Source organism: Phocoena phocoena, chromosome 16 (genome assembly GCF_963924675.1).
Source record: "Phocoena phocoena chromosome 16, mPhoPho1.1, whole genome shotgun sequence".
NCBI lineage: Eukaryota > Metazoa > Chordata > Mammalia > Artiodactyla > Phocoenidae > Phocoena > Phocoena phocoena.
Genome location: NC_089234.1, coordinates 23,950,220 through 23,967,631, shown reverse-complemented (window position 1 = coordinate 23,967,631; position 17,412 = coordinate 23,950,220). Strand labels below are relative to the sequence as shown.

Sequence of the window (17,412 nt, the reverse complement as noted above, 5' to 3'; positions counted from 1 at the left end):
AAACAGAGAGTTCAGCTTACCTGGAACATTAAATCTAATGTTAAATTTACACACAGCCTTTCAGGGAGGTTCCTACCATATACAAGGAAAATCCAGCCATATAGAATTCTAGATGTGTTAGAGCAGCTTTGCAGATGGGCTCCATCCAGGAGAGATGGTTCTAGGCCGGGATATATGACCTTGTAGTAAATTTTAGGGGCCCAGAGGTCTTCCCATCCATATTCAAGTGCTTACAATAGAAACAGCCTATGTTTCCTCCACTTTTAGAAAGACTCGCCTAGCTTTTCTTTCATGCTCTTACACCTCTGATGAATTGTATGACTGATGTTGAAAATCCAGAGTATGACCACTACTTAACTTTCTGCTGCTTTTACACAAATTAGGTCAGAACATGGAGGGGAAATGAATTATACTCTCGGTCAGAGGTTGTACAGAGAACTGTAGTTGCCCAGTGTTGTTTTCTTTCATCCATCAAGTATGTTGGACATCTTGCCATCTTCTCAATGCTAACCGTCACAGTAATAATAGAAGGCATTTGCTGAGTTAAGTTATGTGCTGTAAGCCTTAGGTTAACTTGAGGTTAACATTCCCTTTACCCACCCATCAGCTGCTGCAAGAAATGTGATGACTTCCTCCACAAATGTGATGACATCCCACATGTGGGATGGCCAATGACTGGCTGGTATGGGGCACAAAAGCCTGGCCCTTTGCCTCAGAATGGCTTAAGTCTGTGGTGAGAGTTCTGCACCAGAGTCCCCCTGTGGATCAAGCTTTACCTGGAACCACAACCTTGCTGGTCTGATGCCCCTTCCCTATCTTGCCTTCCTCTCTTCCATTAGGTTTGGCCTAAGAGCACTCCCTCAATCATTCCTAAGCTTCGAAATCCCAGAATCAAGCTCTGATTTTAGGCAACTCAGCCTAGGATGTTTTTTCTTTTTTCTCAAGGTCACTTTATACTCTGCTCCAGAGATGTCAGTTCTACTCTTGCTTCTGTCCATGGTAACAGTATTCTCTTAGGCGCTCAGGCTTAGAACCTTGACGTTGTCTTTACCTGTTCCTTCTCTGTCCCTGTCCAGGAAACACAGTGTGCGTCTTCTGTGCTCCTCTTCCATTTCTTACAACACAATATCATCAGGTTAGTGGATGCATTCCTAGTAAGTCTTTCTACCTCCAGAAGGACAGGCTTCACCAACCCATCGTATCCATCAGCAATCGATTAGTCTTTCCAGATGGGCTCCTATCATGTCCCTACCCTATTCCAGAACCTTGGGGGCCCCAACTGCTTGTAAGATTAAGTTCAAGCTCTTTAGCAGATATTCAAGACCCTCCACAAAGTCTTATTCTACTTGTTTAACTTACACCCTTTTATGCCTGTGTATGAACATTTCTTTCAGCCTGGGCCCATCTCCTAATTTTCTTCTGAAAATACTTGCATGTTTCATGTTCCAAGCCTTTGAGCATGGTCTTTGTATTCCTTTGGGCTCCTAATACTCCACCTTTTCCTCAAAGTTCACCTCTTCGATGAAATCTCCCTTCCTCTCCTCTGAGCTCCTCTAGCGCTAATGAATATCATTACCTTCATTTCATCATCGTTATCGCCATCACATTAAGAACCTGTATATAATATGCCTGAAATTGTGATAAATGTTTTACATGCATTTCCTCATTGAGTTCTTATTGAGTTCTTCACTGAGTTCTAAAACAACCCTGCGAGGTACTTAGTTTAGGTAGTTTTGCCTATTTTATAGATCAGAAAACCTAAGTTCAAAGAGGTTAAGCGACCTGCCCAAAATCACATAGTAAGGGGTGTGGAGCCAGGTTTTGAAGCCGCCATGACTCCAAAATGTGTGTACTTAACCACACTGCTATCCTATTGAACTTGGCCTAACTTCTTCCTACTCATTTATCGTTTATTCATTTATTCATTGAATATAGTGACTGAGTGCCAGGGACTGGACACTAGGGACTTAGGAGGGCCCTTGTCCTCACAGAGTTTTATCTAATTGTTCTCTTGAGCCCCTTTCCTAATTGCTGTCCCTCTCCCTAAGCTTCTCCCTCCCCACTAATCTCTCCAGGAGGGACTCTTATCGAAATTTCACCTATGTGCTGTGTCATTTTGCCTATCATTTCCTGATGGTTCAGGTGCTGTGTTTAAAATGACCTGTCCCTTGGCTTTCAGGACTGACTCATGCCATGCTTTTTAGTTATTTAGTGAGAAATGGTCTTGTCTCCCCAAGACCGTATGATACTTTCTGAGAGCATTCCCATAGGTGCCTAGATTAGGTGATCCATAGGCTGGTAGACCTTTGGGAAGCTGAACACTTATTCCAGAGACATGCCCAAGCCCAGGCAATTTTTTTTCAGGACCTCAGTAGCCCTTGGTGATGACAGATTTGCATCCCTAGAGCACTGATCTGCATTTTGAAAGCAACCAGAAGCCATTTGGAGCTTGGTCAGATGCACAGAAGGTTGGAGACGGCAGGGACTTTTGAGATCACTGATTCCAACCCTCTCATTTTACAAAAGAGGAGAGTGAGCAAACTGTGAAGCATTGTTTTGGGTTGGAATCAAGGAGTGTCTGTAACGACAAGATTCTGGAAGCCCAGTAGACCAGGACGTGTGGGCCTCGCTGAATGCTGAAGTTCGAGCCCCTGGGGGCAGTCAGCGCATTGTGTCGCTGCCAGTCCTGGTGTTTGTTGGTGGGCTGGGAGGTACTGCTCTCAACCAGGCGTCTGGCTCTTCTCAGCATCTTGACCTGCACACTTGAGCACTGCCTTTCCCCATGGGAGCAGCCTGTGTCAGGAAAGGCACTGAGTTCCAGGGACTCCGAGAGGATGTGAGTCTGAGGAGTGTCTGTGTATGTTGAGGGGGGTGGGCTGTGCGGGGCTGGCTTCTACAGGCTCTCGCATGAATTGGCAGTGAATCTCTTTTAGTATAAAGACACCGTCCTTTCTTTCCAGTGATACTTTTGGCCTGGGCTTCTGTAGCCTCTCTGTACCAAAGACCCCAGACCCAGGTGTCTGGGATAAAATATTTTCCTGTTCAGTAGATTGTTCAGGCTATAGGAAGTGCCTGTCATCATTTCATGCAGCCCTTCTCAGTTTTCAGAGGGGAAATAAAGGATGGCGGTTAAATGGCTTTAGGAAGAAATGAAAATGTATCCAAGAACTAAGCTGATTCTTGCACTGTGCTTTATGTAGATTTTCTCGTTGGGTCCTCCCAACAACCCTGCCTGGTAGCAGTTATTCTGCCTATATTAGAGATGGGAAAACTGAGGCCCAGAAAGCTAAGGCAATGTGCACAGGGTTGTATTGCTAGTAGGTGGGAGAGCAGGAATTCTAGCCTGATTTTGACTTCAAATGCTCTCCTTTTTAATACCTGTAATACCTCCTAGTAGGAAATGTCTTCAGAGATTCCCTGAAAGGATGAGTCAGTGAAATCTCTACTATGTGATACTTTGAGAAACAGATGCTTAGTTATCACTGCTTCCAATAAACAGCCACGAATTGAAGTAGAGCGCACGGGATTCGGAATCCGTTGACCTGGGTTCAAGTTCCAGCACTGTCATTTACTTAGTCACTTAACCTTTCTGAGTCTCTATTTCCTCATTTTTCTGACAAGGATAAAATACCTTTGTCAAAGGGTCATCGCAAGAATTAAATGAAATATCTCAAGAGAAAGTGTTTCGTGTAAAGCACTACGCAAATGTTAGTTCCTTAAATGCCACAGGAACTTAGGTTGGCACTCTCCCGAGAAATCAGTTATTGAGCCCAAGTGTGTGCCAAAGGCTTGATCCCCGACCTCAAGAAGCTTATAGTTTTGGCGGGGAGAAGAGGCAATGAAAATCAGAGGGTACAGGCCAAATTGTGCTGCAGTGATATAAAGGTAGTAAAGAATCAGAGAAAGGAAATATCACCGTAGGGCAAGGTAGATGAGAAGGCTTTACGTAGGAGGCTGGATTTGAACTTTATGGGGTCTGGCGAAGAAGACTGTTTGAGGTGAGAGGAGATTTGCCGGAAGTCCATAGCTTTAATTACAATTTGAAAAGATCTCTTTGTAAGTTGCAGTCCTCTGGGACCCAGTTGTTTGACATAGAGCAGCAGTTCTCAAAGTGTGGTCCTGGGAACCCTGGGGAATGCCCACAACCCTATCAGGGGATTAATGAATATATTTTCTGATAATAATAAGTGTTATTTGCCATTTTTTATTCTCATTCTCTCACAAGTGTACAGTAGAGTTTTCTAGAAGCTACATGACATATGTGATGTCATAATGATTAAATGCAGACGTTGATATGAGAATCCAACTGTCTTCCATTAAGTCAGATATTAAGGAACTTTGCAAAAAATGTAAAAAAAATAAAAGCCACACTTTCTCACTAAATTGTTTTTGTTTGGGAAACTGTAGTTGTTTATCATAAAATTATGGTATTTATGTTTTATTATTGTTATTTTAAAATAAATGAATAAATATTGTAAAATTTTATCAGATGCAATTTCTAATACAGTACAGACTGATGGATATAACATATGAATTAAATCTCTTAGGGTCCACAATAATATTTAAAAGTATCAAGGGGGTCCTGTGTTAAAGACATGGTATTCCAGTGTAAAGACACAGTTAGGGTCTCATATTTTTATAATGCATTGGTGCCAACACACCTATTTTTGGAGATTTTAAAATACTAATGCCCAGTGTTGGCCAGTATGCAATGAAACTGGTGCTCCCATGTACTGTTAGTGGAAGTGCAGATTGACCAGAATATTTATGTCATGCAGAATATTTTGTAACAATTACCATATTAATGATAATTTTTACCCTTTGAACTAATAATTACATTAACATGGATGTACTTTAAGGAAACAAAGATGCATACAAAATTTACGTAGAAGAATACACACTACAGTTATTTACTATAAAAATTTGGCCAGAAACCAACCATCTGACCGAGAAGGCAGTTAAAGTAAATTATGATACATTTATACGCTGGGATGCTGTAAGGCTTTTAAAATGATTCTGGAAGAATATTAAACAACCTGGTGAGATGCTTAAAATATTATGTTAAGTGAAAAAGTAGGACACCAAGCTGTATGCAGAGAACAACCCCCAATTTTGTAAACATACACATGCACACAGATTAGAGGAAAAAAAAAGTAGCAAAATGTTAAGTGGATTTTTCTCTGTATAGCGTGGCTATAATTGATGTCTGTGTTGCACATTATACTTTTCTATACTTTATGATATTTCTACCATAAGTTTTCAGTCCTTTTAGTTTTTAAAAAGACCCCAGAGTGTGGCATTTATCTTCTCTAAGGCCATGGGCACCAGTCCACTGAGCCAATCCATGGCACCAGGGCTTCAGATGAGTGCTGCCTCAGGTCTCAGAGGGGCATTTCTCTCAGGGCCAAATGATGGTTTAAGAAATACTCTGTGACTTGAGAACAAACCCAACTTCTAGCTAATTGCTTCTTCTTCTTACTTAGCCTTTCAAAGGAAAGCTTTAAAAAACTGCGATTGGTTTTCATGCCCTATAGCTCTGGTCTGTTGTCAAGAGCGTTTGGGGTGTAGAATGTGGTGTCCAAGAGGGCAATTGCTTAAGTAATGTTGTGTAGCCGGCATGGTGCAGGGAGCATAGCAATCAACATATAATTCTTTTAGAGGAAGAGGTAAATGAGATTTCAGATTTCTGGGCCCATAAGGAGATGGAGTGGCTGTGGTATAAGAGCTTCAAATGGGAGACCTGCAGTTCACTCCTGGGTATCTGGGAGTTTCCAGTTCTTTCTTGGGCTGGGAGGTATCCGGTGTTGGAATACTTTAGTCTTCTTTCTTCCCCGAATGACCGGTAAGATAACCGATAGAACCAGCTCTGCCTGAAGGACATCTGCTTTGTTGTTAGTCTCTCCCAGGAGAACCTTTCCCAAGCAGAAGGGAATCTGAATGCGACTATTTGGTCCCTGGGACACATTTGCTCAGCCTGAGTATTCAAACTGCATATGGCATTATGCAGCATGCATTAGGGCCTAAGAGAGATACACAAGGTGGTTCCTTGACCTCAGAGGACTTACTCCGTCTGGAAAAAGAAGCCTCATGCACAAAAAGTTAAATAATGCCATAAAACAACAGCAGAAGAGAAGAGATGTACATCCCCAGAGAGCGGGTACGATGCTCCCTGAGAGTGACACAGATGCTGAGCGCTAGGAAACCAGAGGCAGGAAAGATGAGAGGCTTCTTGGAGGAGGATAGAAGCTGGAGAAGCCACTCTCTTTTCTACGGGGCTGGTTGCTCAGGGGAGAAATAGACTTGCTTTAACTGATAAATTAATTAATGATTTGAGTGCCTACCACATGCAAGGTATTATGTTTATCCCAGAGAAGAGAAAGCTTTACAAATAAATGGGGCACAGAGTTTAGCTTCTCTAGGGTAGCGGGATGGTCTGGAGTCTCTCCAACAGTTTACATCTCTCCATTAGGCAGCTACGCACTTTATCCTGGGGGTTTCTGGATGTGCACAGATATAATTCTGGCATGTCATAGGGACCCAACTGGCTGCATTTAATTTTGAAGGGAAATGGTAAACATCTACTCCCCAGATAGAGATGCCTTGCTAAAACTGTCCAGAACCTTCTAGTTTGTGCCTCATTATTTTTTTTCCCCAGGAAATCTTACTGAACAAAGTGAAGTCTGTTTTCCCTAGACTTGAATTTGTTAGTATTGGCCACCTGCTGGAGGCTGTCTCTGCTTATGCGTGGCACCTCCTCCAACTTCCCATGTACCTTTTGGTAGCTGACTGCTGATCTGGTGGGGATGGGATGGCTTTGGCCTGCCCACTGGTGGTTATGTAACTATAACTCACCTCCTGTTTGCCCAGAGATGCATGGGACAATTTCTCCTCCAATGATCACATTGTTGTTCTACCATGGGGTCTCCCAGCAACTGGCAGTGAAGTGAACGGCGTGGTGTTAGGGCCATTTACGCTTCACAGTAATCCTAGGAAGGAGATATTTATATTTCCACTGAGCAGATGTGAAACAGGAGACTTACGTAATTAGCCTAAGGTTACACAGGCTGGAGTTGAAACCAAATCTGCTTGACTCTGAAACAAATCCTCTTATGGTCATGTTGGGTTGTCTTTTCGAATGCAAATGCTGATCTATAATAGAGCTCCTCTACAGATGTGTTAATTTTCTGATCCACCTCATGACTGCACAGTAACAAATCACTTTATTGTGATTATTTTTAACCGCATGAGTGATACATGGCTATATTTTGGTTTGGAAAGCATTGCAACATAACAAGTAAACTCAAGTTCTTCTAGCCAACCCACCCCACCCCGGGCCCCTACTCAGAGGTAACTTCTATTACCATGTATTTGCGTTTTCCTCTAGAAATTTTACAATGCACTGGTGTACACACTTACAAACCTAATGGAAATATACTGTTTTGTTTCGTTTGGGTATACTGTTTGTATCTTTTTTTTTTTTTTTTTTTTTGGTGGTATGCGGGCCTCTTACTGTTGTGGCCTCTCCCGTTGCGGAGCACAGGCTCCGGACGCGCAGGCTCAGCAGCCATAGCTCACGGGCCCAGCCGCTTTGCGGCATGTGGGATCTTCCCGGACCGGGGCACGAACCCGCATCCCCTGCATCGGCAGGCGGACTCTCAACCACTGCGCCACCAGGGAAGCCCCTGTTTGTATCTTTAATGCATTATTATTCAGTAGCCTTTTTCATTTAGTAATGTCTCAGAGACTTTTCTAGGACAATAATCTTGATACCTACCTGATTCTTTAGTGCTGTTGTATAGTGTGTGTATGTGTGTGTGCATGTTGTGTAAAATACGCTATATTCACGTGAACAAAGGTGCAGTGAATTATGGGATGTCACATCCTCTCAGGGTCTGCTGGAGGACTTCTTTCCTCCCTCCTCCCTTCCCCAGTATGACACAGACAGGCCTCTTGGCTGATAGGGTTGAGATCTTTTGTCACTTTAAGTCCTCAACATAACAACCCAACAACCCTATCATCTTAACCGAGATTCTTCAGTGAGAAATGAAGTGTTCACACTTCAGTGGGAAACAAAGACCAAGGATCTGAATGTTTTGGCCCACCCCACACATGCCAACCTTCCCTCCTAGATCTGAGCTGGAATGGTGCTGCTGGTGGGTCTACATTTTATTTGATATAAACCATGAATTCTGCATGATCTGGTCTCCAGAGTCAGGCTACCTTCAATTTTCTGCACTTGGACCCCATGATGGCTCTCATTCAGATAGCTGGGGCAGGAGAACATGAACTATTCTGTATCCCTGTGTCTCTCTTTGTGAGACGAGATAATGCGGCCGTGGAGTCAGATGACACAAAGAGGTGACGGAGAGCTGTGTGAGCTTCTGCCTGGGCATCAGCCTGCCTGTGGTTTTTCTGAAGCAGAAGGTGGGGCCACTATCCACTTGGAGAGTGAAGCTATTTAAGTCACTCGTTTTTGGCTTGGAGTCTGAAATTAGTTTTCTGTCTGGTTATTTGCGGTCAGGTTGGGCTTCTGCCATTGCAGAGATACAAATTAACGCGGCCTTAGGCGCTGGCCTTAAGACGGGGAGTGGAACAGGCCAGAGGGGAGCGTCAGTGGTTTCTCCATTTGGATCATAAAGACTGTCTGGGCAGCCATGGGTCTGGAGCTATGCTGTGGAAACTCCTGCCCTGCCCTTGGAGGGGGCTGTGGTTCACCACACACTGGAGCCCCTTGTTGCCTCTGGTCTTTGTTGACTGTTCTTGGTGTAGCTCAGGGGAACACAGTCAGGGGGAAAGGCTGGTGGAGGCTTTCCAGGGCCTGGCACGTGGAAGCTTGGTTCTTCCTTTTGATTCCCCAGGCGGCTCAGCCGTATTGTACTTTCATGGCATCAATTGGAAACTGGGGCCAAAGATTCCTTAATGATTAATTGGGCGTCCATGTGCCTCACCCCCTAAGTGGAAGGAGTTTATAAATCAAGGAAAATAACCCAACGTGATTGTCCTTGAGAAAAATACAATCTGGAGTAGTCGTAAAAATGACAACCACACACAGTTATGGCACAGGGGTTTATCAGATGCTAGCCTATGTTTCTCGCTATTCTCTATGGAGTCCTCCCAACAGCGCCCCTATTGTTCAGAGAAGTGAAGAGCTCACAGGGCTAGTTCGTCCAGCACTGGGTATAGTTGTGTTTGCCCTGCTCGCATCTTCCTTGTTTTCTCTACTTAGTGCTCTGCACTTTCAGCAATTCAAAAGAGATTTCATTTGTTGTTTTTCTTTTAAGGAGCTTTTAGTCATTGCTGAAAAGAAAAAAAGCACATAAGCGTATTCAGAGAATAAATAGGGAACTCCTAACGCTGTGGATACAAATGCAGAGGAGGGTGTGGGCTGAAGTTGTAGGAAAAGTCTCTAAGATGTAGTTAGTACTAGAGCTGGGAGTCAAAAAGGAGGAAATCTGGACACTCGCCAGCCGTAAGCTCATTGGGAGAGTGGAAGATGGGAGGTAACGGGGGCAAAGGCCTGAGAAGGCCTGAGTGCCGGGCTTAGGCAGACACTTTGACCTGATGGCAGCCAGACAGGGAAGCGTGAGTTAGGGTATCAGAGACCTTGGCCAGAATCTTGGGAAGTTGTCTTAGAGACCAAAGCGGGATGGGAGCCTGGCTGGTGGTGGGGATGGTAGGGGTTGATACTGTCGTCTGCTAGAGCAACCCTGGCCACCCAATTGTGCACCGCCTGCTTTTGTAAATACGGTTTTATTGTAACACAGCACACCCATTCATTAGTGTATCCTGCTTGGCTTTTTTTGAGCTACAAGGGCAGAGCTGAGTAGTTGTGGTAGAGGTTGACAAAACCTAAAATATTTACTCTGTGGCCCTTCTACAGAAAGCAATATGCTTGCCTGAGCTTTGTAGCTCCTCGTAAGTGTCCCTTACTGGGGAGGGAGGAGGGGTAAGCCCAGTCCCTGGCACATGGTAGATGCCGTAACAGAGAACAGATAGAGATGTGTTAAGAAATGAGCAAAGCAAAAATAAAATTGCTAACAGGAAAAGGAACTATCAGGACTGAGGTTGTTTGCTAATTGAAATAATATCACAGAGAAGGGAGTCCACTGAGAAGATGAAAGACTGATAAGAGAATCAAAGAGTAAAAGACTTGAAATTTCCCAGTTCCTTCCCAGGGGCGAGGCTTGGAGAGGGAAGGAGGAGGGGGGCTGAGAGCACAGGTGGCAAACAAGGGGAGGCAGCTGGTGGGACTAGGAGAGCAGTGTGCCCGCCCCGATCCTGCACATCTGGTGGCTGGTGAGAACTGGCAGAGTGCCCTCTGGAGCCCTCTCACCTCTGGCAGGAATGTGGCTTTGGGGATGCAGCGAGGGGGGGTGGTGTTGAGCCCCAGCTCAGCTCTACCAGGAAGCTGACTTGGCTGCGTTGGCTAAAAGTTTTTCTTTTCTGTTCTTTCACTTTTAAAATAGCAAGCCATATGCTTGTTGCCACCATCCGCTCCCGCAGAAGCTCACTAGAGGAGTGAGAGCTTGCTGGGCGGATGGAAGTATAGTGTATTCACAACTCAACCCTGGAAACTGTCGTTGAGAGACTGGCTTTGGGTGACTACCATGGGAAGTTAGGCTGAGGGGCTCCTCCTGGAATGTACTGGCCCACACGGAAGTCTTCTGGAGGCCTATCAGGATGGGACAGGAGCTCTAAATAGTTGAAGGGCTCAGACTAGGAGTGCTGGGAGGCTGAAGAGGATGGACACATCTTGTCTACCAGTCAGCATCGGGCACCTGGGGAGGAGTGTGAGTGCTTGGCAGCTGGGAGGCCCAGCCCGACAGCAAGCGGGTCCTTGGGCAGGCAGTGGAGCCATGGAGCAGGTGACCTACAGTGATGTGAATGGGAAAACCAGACACGGCACTCATGAAGCCGGGACTCAGGGCCCCAGCTGCTATCTGGGTTCAGATGCTCTGGAATTCAGGATTCCAGAGACAGAGATAGCTGGGACGAGACAGGTCAGGAGCTATGGACTCAGGCCCTGGCAATAAAGAAGGACCCCATTTCTGGAGCTGGGGACTAAGGGAGTGTCTCTTTGAAGGCCTCCTTAGAGAAAAATTTGTTAAATACCAGCAAAGAAGTTATGCATGGAGTATGAGTGGTAATTGCACATCAAGATGTCTCTCTAGAAAAAACTTTTCTTTACAGATGCACAAGAAGCCACGTGTACAAATGGCGATTGAAACATTTATCATAGCAAATTTTAAAGGAAAAAGACAAAAATATTTATCAGGGGTTGAAAGGATAAATAGACAGTGGTTTATTGGTAAGCCGCAATGCTCTACAGCAGTTAAAATGAATGAATTATGACTAGGTGTGTCAACATGGATAAAACCCCCCAAACTGAATGTTGGACAAAATAATCATGCTGCAGAATGTATATCCTGTATGATAACAATTATGTGAATGTGAAAACACTCCAAAAGATGGTCAAGCATTTGTGTTCCTAAACAACGTATAAATCTAGTAGTGGGTATATGACTGGGCATCTTGTATTTTTCTGTGTTCTGGAAATAATTCGTAACGAAAGACAAAGAGCAAGAGAGAGGGAGATACAAACATGTGCACACACACACACACACACACACACACACACACACACACGGCAGTGGAATAACCTTCTGGAACTGCAGGAATCTGAGCCCAGAACAGAAGCTGGGAGCCCTGTGGCTGGCCACTTCTCACATGCTGCCTGCCAGGTTAGCTGTGTGTTCTGAGCCATTCCAAATGGTAACTGGCATAGTGCCCGGCCTATGGCGGGTGCCCCATGCATGTGTGTGAAGTCTCCAGCTTTCAGGACATTTCGGTGTTAGGAGCTTAGCGTCAGGATGTCAAGATTTGGGAAACTAGCTTTAAGTTAGGGGAAATGAGCCTGCTTCCTCTAAGAGACCCCGCCGGCAGATGTCTGGAGTCACAAGGTGGAGGATGGTCTGCTTTCCTGTCAAAGCGACTTCTGCAGGCACAGCTGGCTCTGGCAGTGGTGCTGAGGCCTCTCTGCCAGCTGCCCCTCACCCCAGGTGAAAGGGGCCCACAGAACTCTGTGGTCAACACGGTGTGTGGCCTCCATGCTGGAAAGGGCAGAGACCAGGCCTCCTTTGGTCCCAGGGCTCAGTGGCTCCTTGAGGTGTCCTCACTGAGTGAGACTTGTTTCTGCTTGCCTGGATGAGCAGCAGCTGCCCGAGGAGCAGAGGAAGCTGAGCCGTGGCGTATCCTTTGTTGGGAAGCCCTTACCCTGTGCAGCCACCTTTGGAAGACAGCAATGTCGGTGGGAACCGGTTGTGCGGCTTTTGCAGGAAGAGAGACTGTGCGTCATGCTAAGTACACTGCCTTTGATGAGGGTTATTTGGATGCGGGAAGGAAGTTCGTTGTGACACCAGTCATGCGGGGAGCCCTGAGAATTTAGCTCTTATAAGTAAGATGTCTGCTATATGTAGCATGAGGAAAAGTTGCTCTTTGGAGACAGCTTAGCGCTGTGCTGGTGGGATAATAAGATTTCAAGTCCAGAAGGGGCCTTATGATTATCTGAGTTAAACCTTTTGTGTTGATGATAGAATGGGGCTTGACAAAGATTCTCTTCTTGACCAAGCTCTAGTCAGGACCCTCCGAGCTCTTTTTCAACTAGGCCCTGTCCTTGGATATGTCCTCAAAGAGCCCATTTTTGGCAACAATTCTGCTAAGTGAGTTTAGCCAGGATCCCCCCAACCCCTTGCAGTGTCTCATCATACTCAATATCTGGTCAAATTCCTCATCCTCCACCATCCCCCAGGGGACATCTGATCACCCTGACCTGCCTTCAGTGAGAATCCCGTCGGGTCGGCTTAGCAAAGAATTTCCCTACCTTCTTAGTAATGTTCTATCCACTGACTCCCACCCTTCTCTTTGGCTATAAATTCCCACTTTTTCCTTGTTATATTTGGAGTGGAGTCCAATCTCCCTCCTCTACTTCGAAACCTCACTGCTGTGGTCCTTGTACCTACTGCAGTAGTCCTGAATGAAATCTGCCTTTCCATTTTAACAAGCGTCAGAATAATTCTTTCTTTAGCAGGATTAGAGAATTGACCTTTCCAGGGTGACGCTTTGAGTACATTTCAGAATCACTCTAGACTCTAGATTTCCAGATTCCAAGTTCAATTTTCTTTTCCCACCCGGTGCCATCTTTATGCCTTCAAGAGTGTAGAATCAAGAAGCAATTTGTTCTATAAAATATTTTATTTGTATTAAGAAAAATACACTGCTGACAGTCTGTAGAGATTATGGTGTGTCTTCTCCCCCGCCCTGGGTAGGATAGGAGGTCAGAGTGATTGGTCATTTCACCTTAATTCTAGTGTCATTTAACTTAATTCTAGATCTTTCCCTGGCACTAAAAGACCTTACCATTCTGCAAGTTGTATCTGAAGTATCAGGTGTGTTTTCTAGGTGTGGCTCTCTGTTGAGCTACCACTAAACGTTAGCAGTTGGTCAGGAACTTGTGAATGGGTTTGGACAGGTTCAGTCGTTCATTCACTCTTGCAAATAAAGACAAAGCAAAACAATACAAACATCAGTACTTGCTTTGTACCAGGCACGGTGCAAGGCATTGGGTTGTTATAAGAAATGGCTTTTGCCCTTAGGAAGGTATAGTCAAGGGCAAAGTCTCAGGATAAAAATAGCATGATGACAACAATAGGATAAATGCTAGAATAGAAATATATACAAGGTGGTATGAGAACACAAAGGAAATGGTGATTAATTTCCCAGTGAGAAAGTTGGAAGGAGAGTGATATTGGAGTTGAGAGTGAAGATTGCAGAGAAGTTTACCAAGTAGAGGAAACAGAGGCTGGAGGTAGTTCAGGCAGAAGGGACTGATGTGCCAGAAATGGAGGCCACAAAAACGTAGGACATTCAGGGAAGCTGAATGAGGCTGGACAGCAAGGGGCAGAGGAACAAGTGGCTGGAAATAGGTCTAGTAAGGGAAGTTATAACCAGATTTTCCAAGACTAAGCTTGGAAGAAAGAACTTTACTGTGTGCAGGCAGTGGGTAATTACTACCACGGAGTGAGGTGGACAGATCTGTGTGGTTGATATATAACCTAATGACAGCATGGAGATTGGTGGGAGGGGGAGAAGGTTGAAGAAGAGCGTCCAATTGGGGAATCGTTGCAAAAACGATGATGTGTGCGCCACAGCGTTGGAATGAGAGTGGGAAGATCGGGGGTTCTAAGTTATTTAGGAGATAGAATCATTAAGACTTGGGGACTGAGCTGGCTTCGAGAGATAAAGGCAAGGATTTCTCCGATTGGCATTGAGTCCTAGTGCCTAAGGTAAACAGGAGACAGAAGATAAGAAGTCAGTTTGCGGTGGGGGGAGGTGCTGAGTATTAAAGTTTGCATAACCGATGACCGTGTGGGGCCTGTAGCCTAGGGAGGGATTAGAAATACTGATTTTTTTTTTTTTTCAATAAACGGGCCAAGCGCGCATGATGTGTAAGACCTGGTTCTGTACAGTTTGGGGAAAGGAGAAGTGAACGTCCTTTGTATTTTTATTTATTTTTTGACATTTCAGAATGCCTACATCCTGTTAGGAGGTTTCCCATGTGTTGTATTTTTGCATCCTCAGAAATGCCTTGTGAGATTAAATTATCCCCATTTTTCCAAATAAGAAATTTGAGGTTCCAGCAGGTGAAGTAACCTGCACATGGTCATGTGACCAGGGAGCTGCCCATCTAGGAAGTAACCAGAGATTTTGCTGTGCCCCAAGTTCATGTTCTTTCCTCTCCCCATAGCGTTCTCTGAAGTTCCGTGTCCTTGAGGAACTTACACTGTGGTTGGAGAAACAGAACATAAGGAAACTCATCATGACAATATGGGGAAATGAAAGGGGCATGTACAGTGTGTGCCTTGGGTGTACAACAGATGGGGAACTTTGTTCTGGTGCAGAGGAGAAATGAGTGGCAACCAGGGAGAGGACCAGTGAAGCCTTAACCAGAGGTAAGGGTGGGTATTTAAGCCGGGCCTGGGACGTGGGATTTGCCAGGTTGGATGGGGGTGGAGACAGTTCTTAAAGGTCATCACAGAGCTTGGCTGCTAGACTTATAAAGCTAATCTGCGGGCCAAGGCAGAAGCAGATTAGAGTTAGAAGGTGGTTAAAGGACCAAGGAAAGATAGGGGCAGGTAGTTACTAGGGGGACACAGGGCCAGCGTCGGAAGGCAGGCACCCATGAGGTCACTTCACCGTAGAGAGAATGAATGGGCCTCTGTGGCCTTCTAAAGCTCCAGTGGGAGAGGTTTCCTGAGTCTAGCCAAGGAAGGCGATGGCAGAAAGGGGGTGAGAACCTGAAGCTCCTGGTGGTCTGAAAAGGGAGGGAGGTGTCTGGGATGGGAGTGGGGAAGCAAGGTGGGAGCAGCAGGGGTTTCGGCTACTTGAATCCGTTGTTGGGTACTCGCTCTCCCTCCTGCTCTGTGGAAAGGCGGGATGCAGAGGAAGGAGCCTGGGGCTTGGTTGGCCCGCCTTTGTTCTCTGAGCCCTGCCTCGTGGTCTTGATATGAGGTCAGAGCCCTGGAAATTAGGCCCAAAGGAGGGGCGGGTGGCCAGCAGGATCGTTGGGATGATGAGCTATGGGCAGCAGTTCAGTGTCGCTGGCTCTTCCCCCCGACACACCATCGCTCCCACGTAAAGCCTCAGACTCTGCCGGGTGCGGCCAGATTTGGCCGTTGGACCCCACAGCTCCTGGACACAGTGCCCCCTGCCCTTCTGAGGGGCCCTTGGCTTCAGGCTCAGTGGAGGGGCGTGAAGTTGGTTGTACCCAGGGACCTCAGGAGAAGGTCCCTGCAATGCCCCGCGGGGACAGAGGGCTGATTGTGGCAGGTGGCCTGGCTCCCCGGCAGCTCCTGTCACTCGCAGCCGCCCCGAGGGCGGGAAAGTAGGTCTCTGAGAAAGGCTGGGAGCAAAGGGCAGCGAGCTTAGGTAGTAGGCAGCTGCGTCAGTCTCATTGCTCTTCTCAAATTAATGGGACCTTTTATCTCTGAAGAGCACCTTTAAGCACTCGTGTGATTTGGGAACAAAGATGCAGGCTGGGGGAGAGCTGGGCTCCCCTTGAAACACAGTCCCCCATTTGGTAAAACAATCTCTCCCTTTCTTTCTTTCTCTCCTACCTGCAGATCAACGGATTACGGCACCACCTATGAAAAGCTCAATGACAAAGTGGGCTTGAAGACTGTCCTCAGTTACCTCTACGTCAATCCCACCAACAAAAGAAAGGTGAGAGGGGGTGGTCAATGGGTCCTGGGCATTCCCTGCGGAGTGGCAGGGCTGCCAAGGCTTAGGAGTTAAGGAAAAAAACCAGTAGCCGTGGAGTCACTTACAGAATGCCTATTTTATATGCCAAGAACACCACAGACATTGTAATTCTAACAACTGCCTAGTAGCAATAATAATAATAATAACAGGGGTTCCTCTCAGCCAAGGATGGCGGTGTGTGCTTTACATACCTTATCTCATTTATCCTCACAATGAATCTCTGGGGTAGCAATGACTACTGTCCCCATTTTACAGATGAAGAAACTGAAGCTCAGGGAGATTAAGTAACTTTCTAGCCTAATGCCAGACAGTAACAGATAACATGGTGAGCAACAGATCTGGGATTTGAAAATGGGTCTGCTTGACTCCAGAGCCGAGTCCTCCTATAGCCTCCTTTTTGCTGCTCTGTTTTCAGAGAGCTCCTTGTAAAGAGGGAGTCGGTTTCCTCCAAGGGAAGGATAGGCAGCCCCTGGATTCTTCCACTTGCTCCAGAGCTCCTTCTGAGGCCCAGGGGAGCACACTGGCTCTGCTGGCCTCTTCTTTTCTGTCTTTCCTCTTCACTTAACAGCCAGGACATGGGTGAAATCATATAAGGTCAGACTTTGGTCACCGAGACCTCCTGGGAGGAGGGGGCCTGGGATGATGGATGCTTTTAGAAAATAAATGCTGTGTCCCGAAGGGTTGTCATTTCCCCATTTTTCAATATTGTTATTTGAATTACTGAATGTTAGAGCTGGAAGGGATCATAGATTTCATCGATACAAGCAGTTATTTGTAGTTTTTGAACTGCAGTCTTCTGCCAATGTGATTAAAGCTCTAGAGCTTCCCTCTGGACACATGCCCCCCAAAATTTTTGCAAACAGTTTTTAGGTGTTTAGGAACACCTTGAATCCCCCCTCTGGACCCAAGATGCCCACGGAGCCTTGGTTGAGAATCTGTCATCTATAATAGTCTCAATTCCCAGATGAGGAGACTGAAGCCAGAAAAGGCTCCCAAGCCAGGTACGGAGGCGCCATTAGAGCTCAGGGCTCCTGACGCTCAGTGTAGGTTTCTTGGCTTCAGCCCACGCTCTGCTCCTTTCCCTCCCGTATAGCC

The 17,412-nt window shown here is 45.9% G+C and overlaps 1 protein-coding gene across 1 annotated transcript in view; it reads left to right on the top strand.

Annotated features, from left to right (window-relative positions):
* SORCS3 (sortilin related VPS10 domain containing receptor 3) overlaps window positions 1-17,412 on the top strand; it is a 595,228-nt gene that overhangs the window by 242,220 nt on the left and 335,596 nt on the right. The window contains exon 3 of the mRNA XM_065894299.1: window positions 16,179-16,278. Coding sequence (XP_065750371.1) covers window positions 16,179-16,278 — 100 coding nt within the window. The remainder of the gene's footprint in view (window positions 1-16,178; window positions 16,279-17,412) is intronic.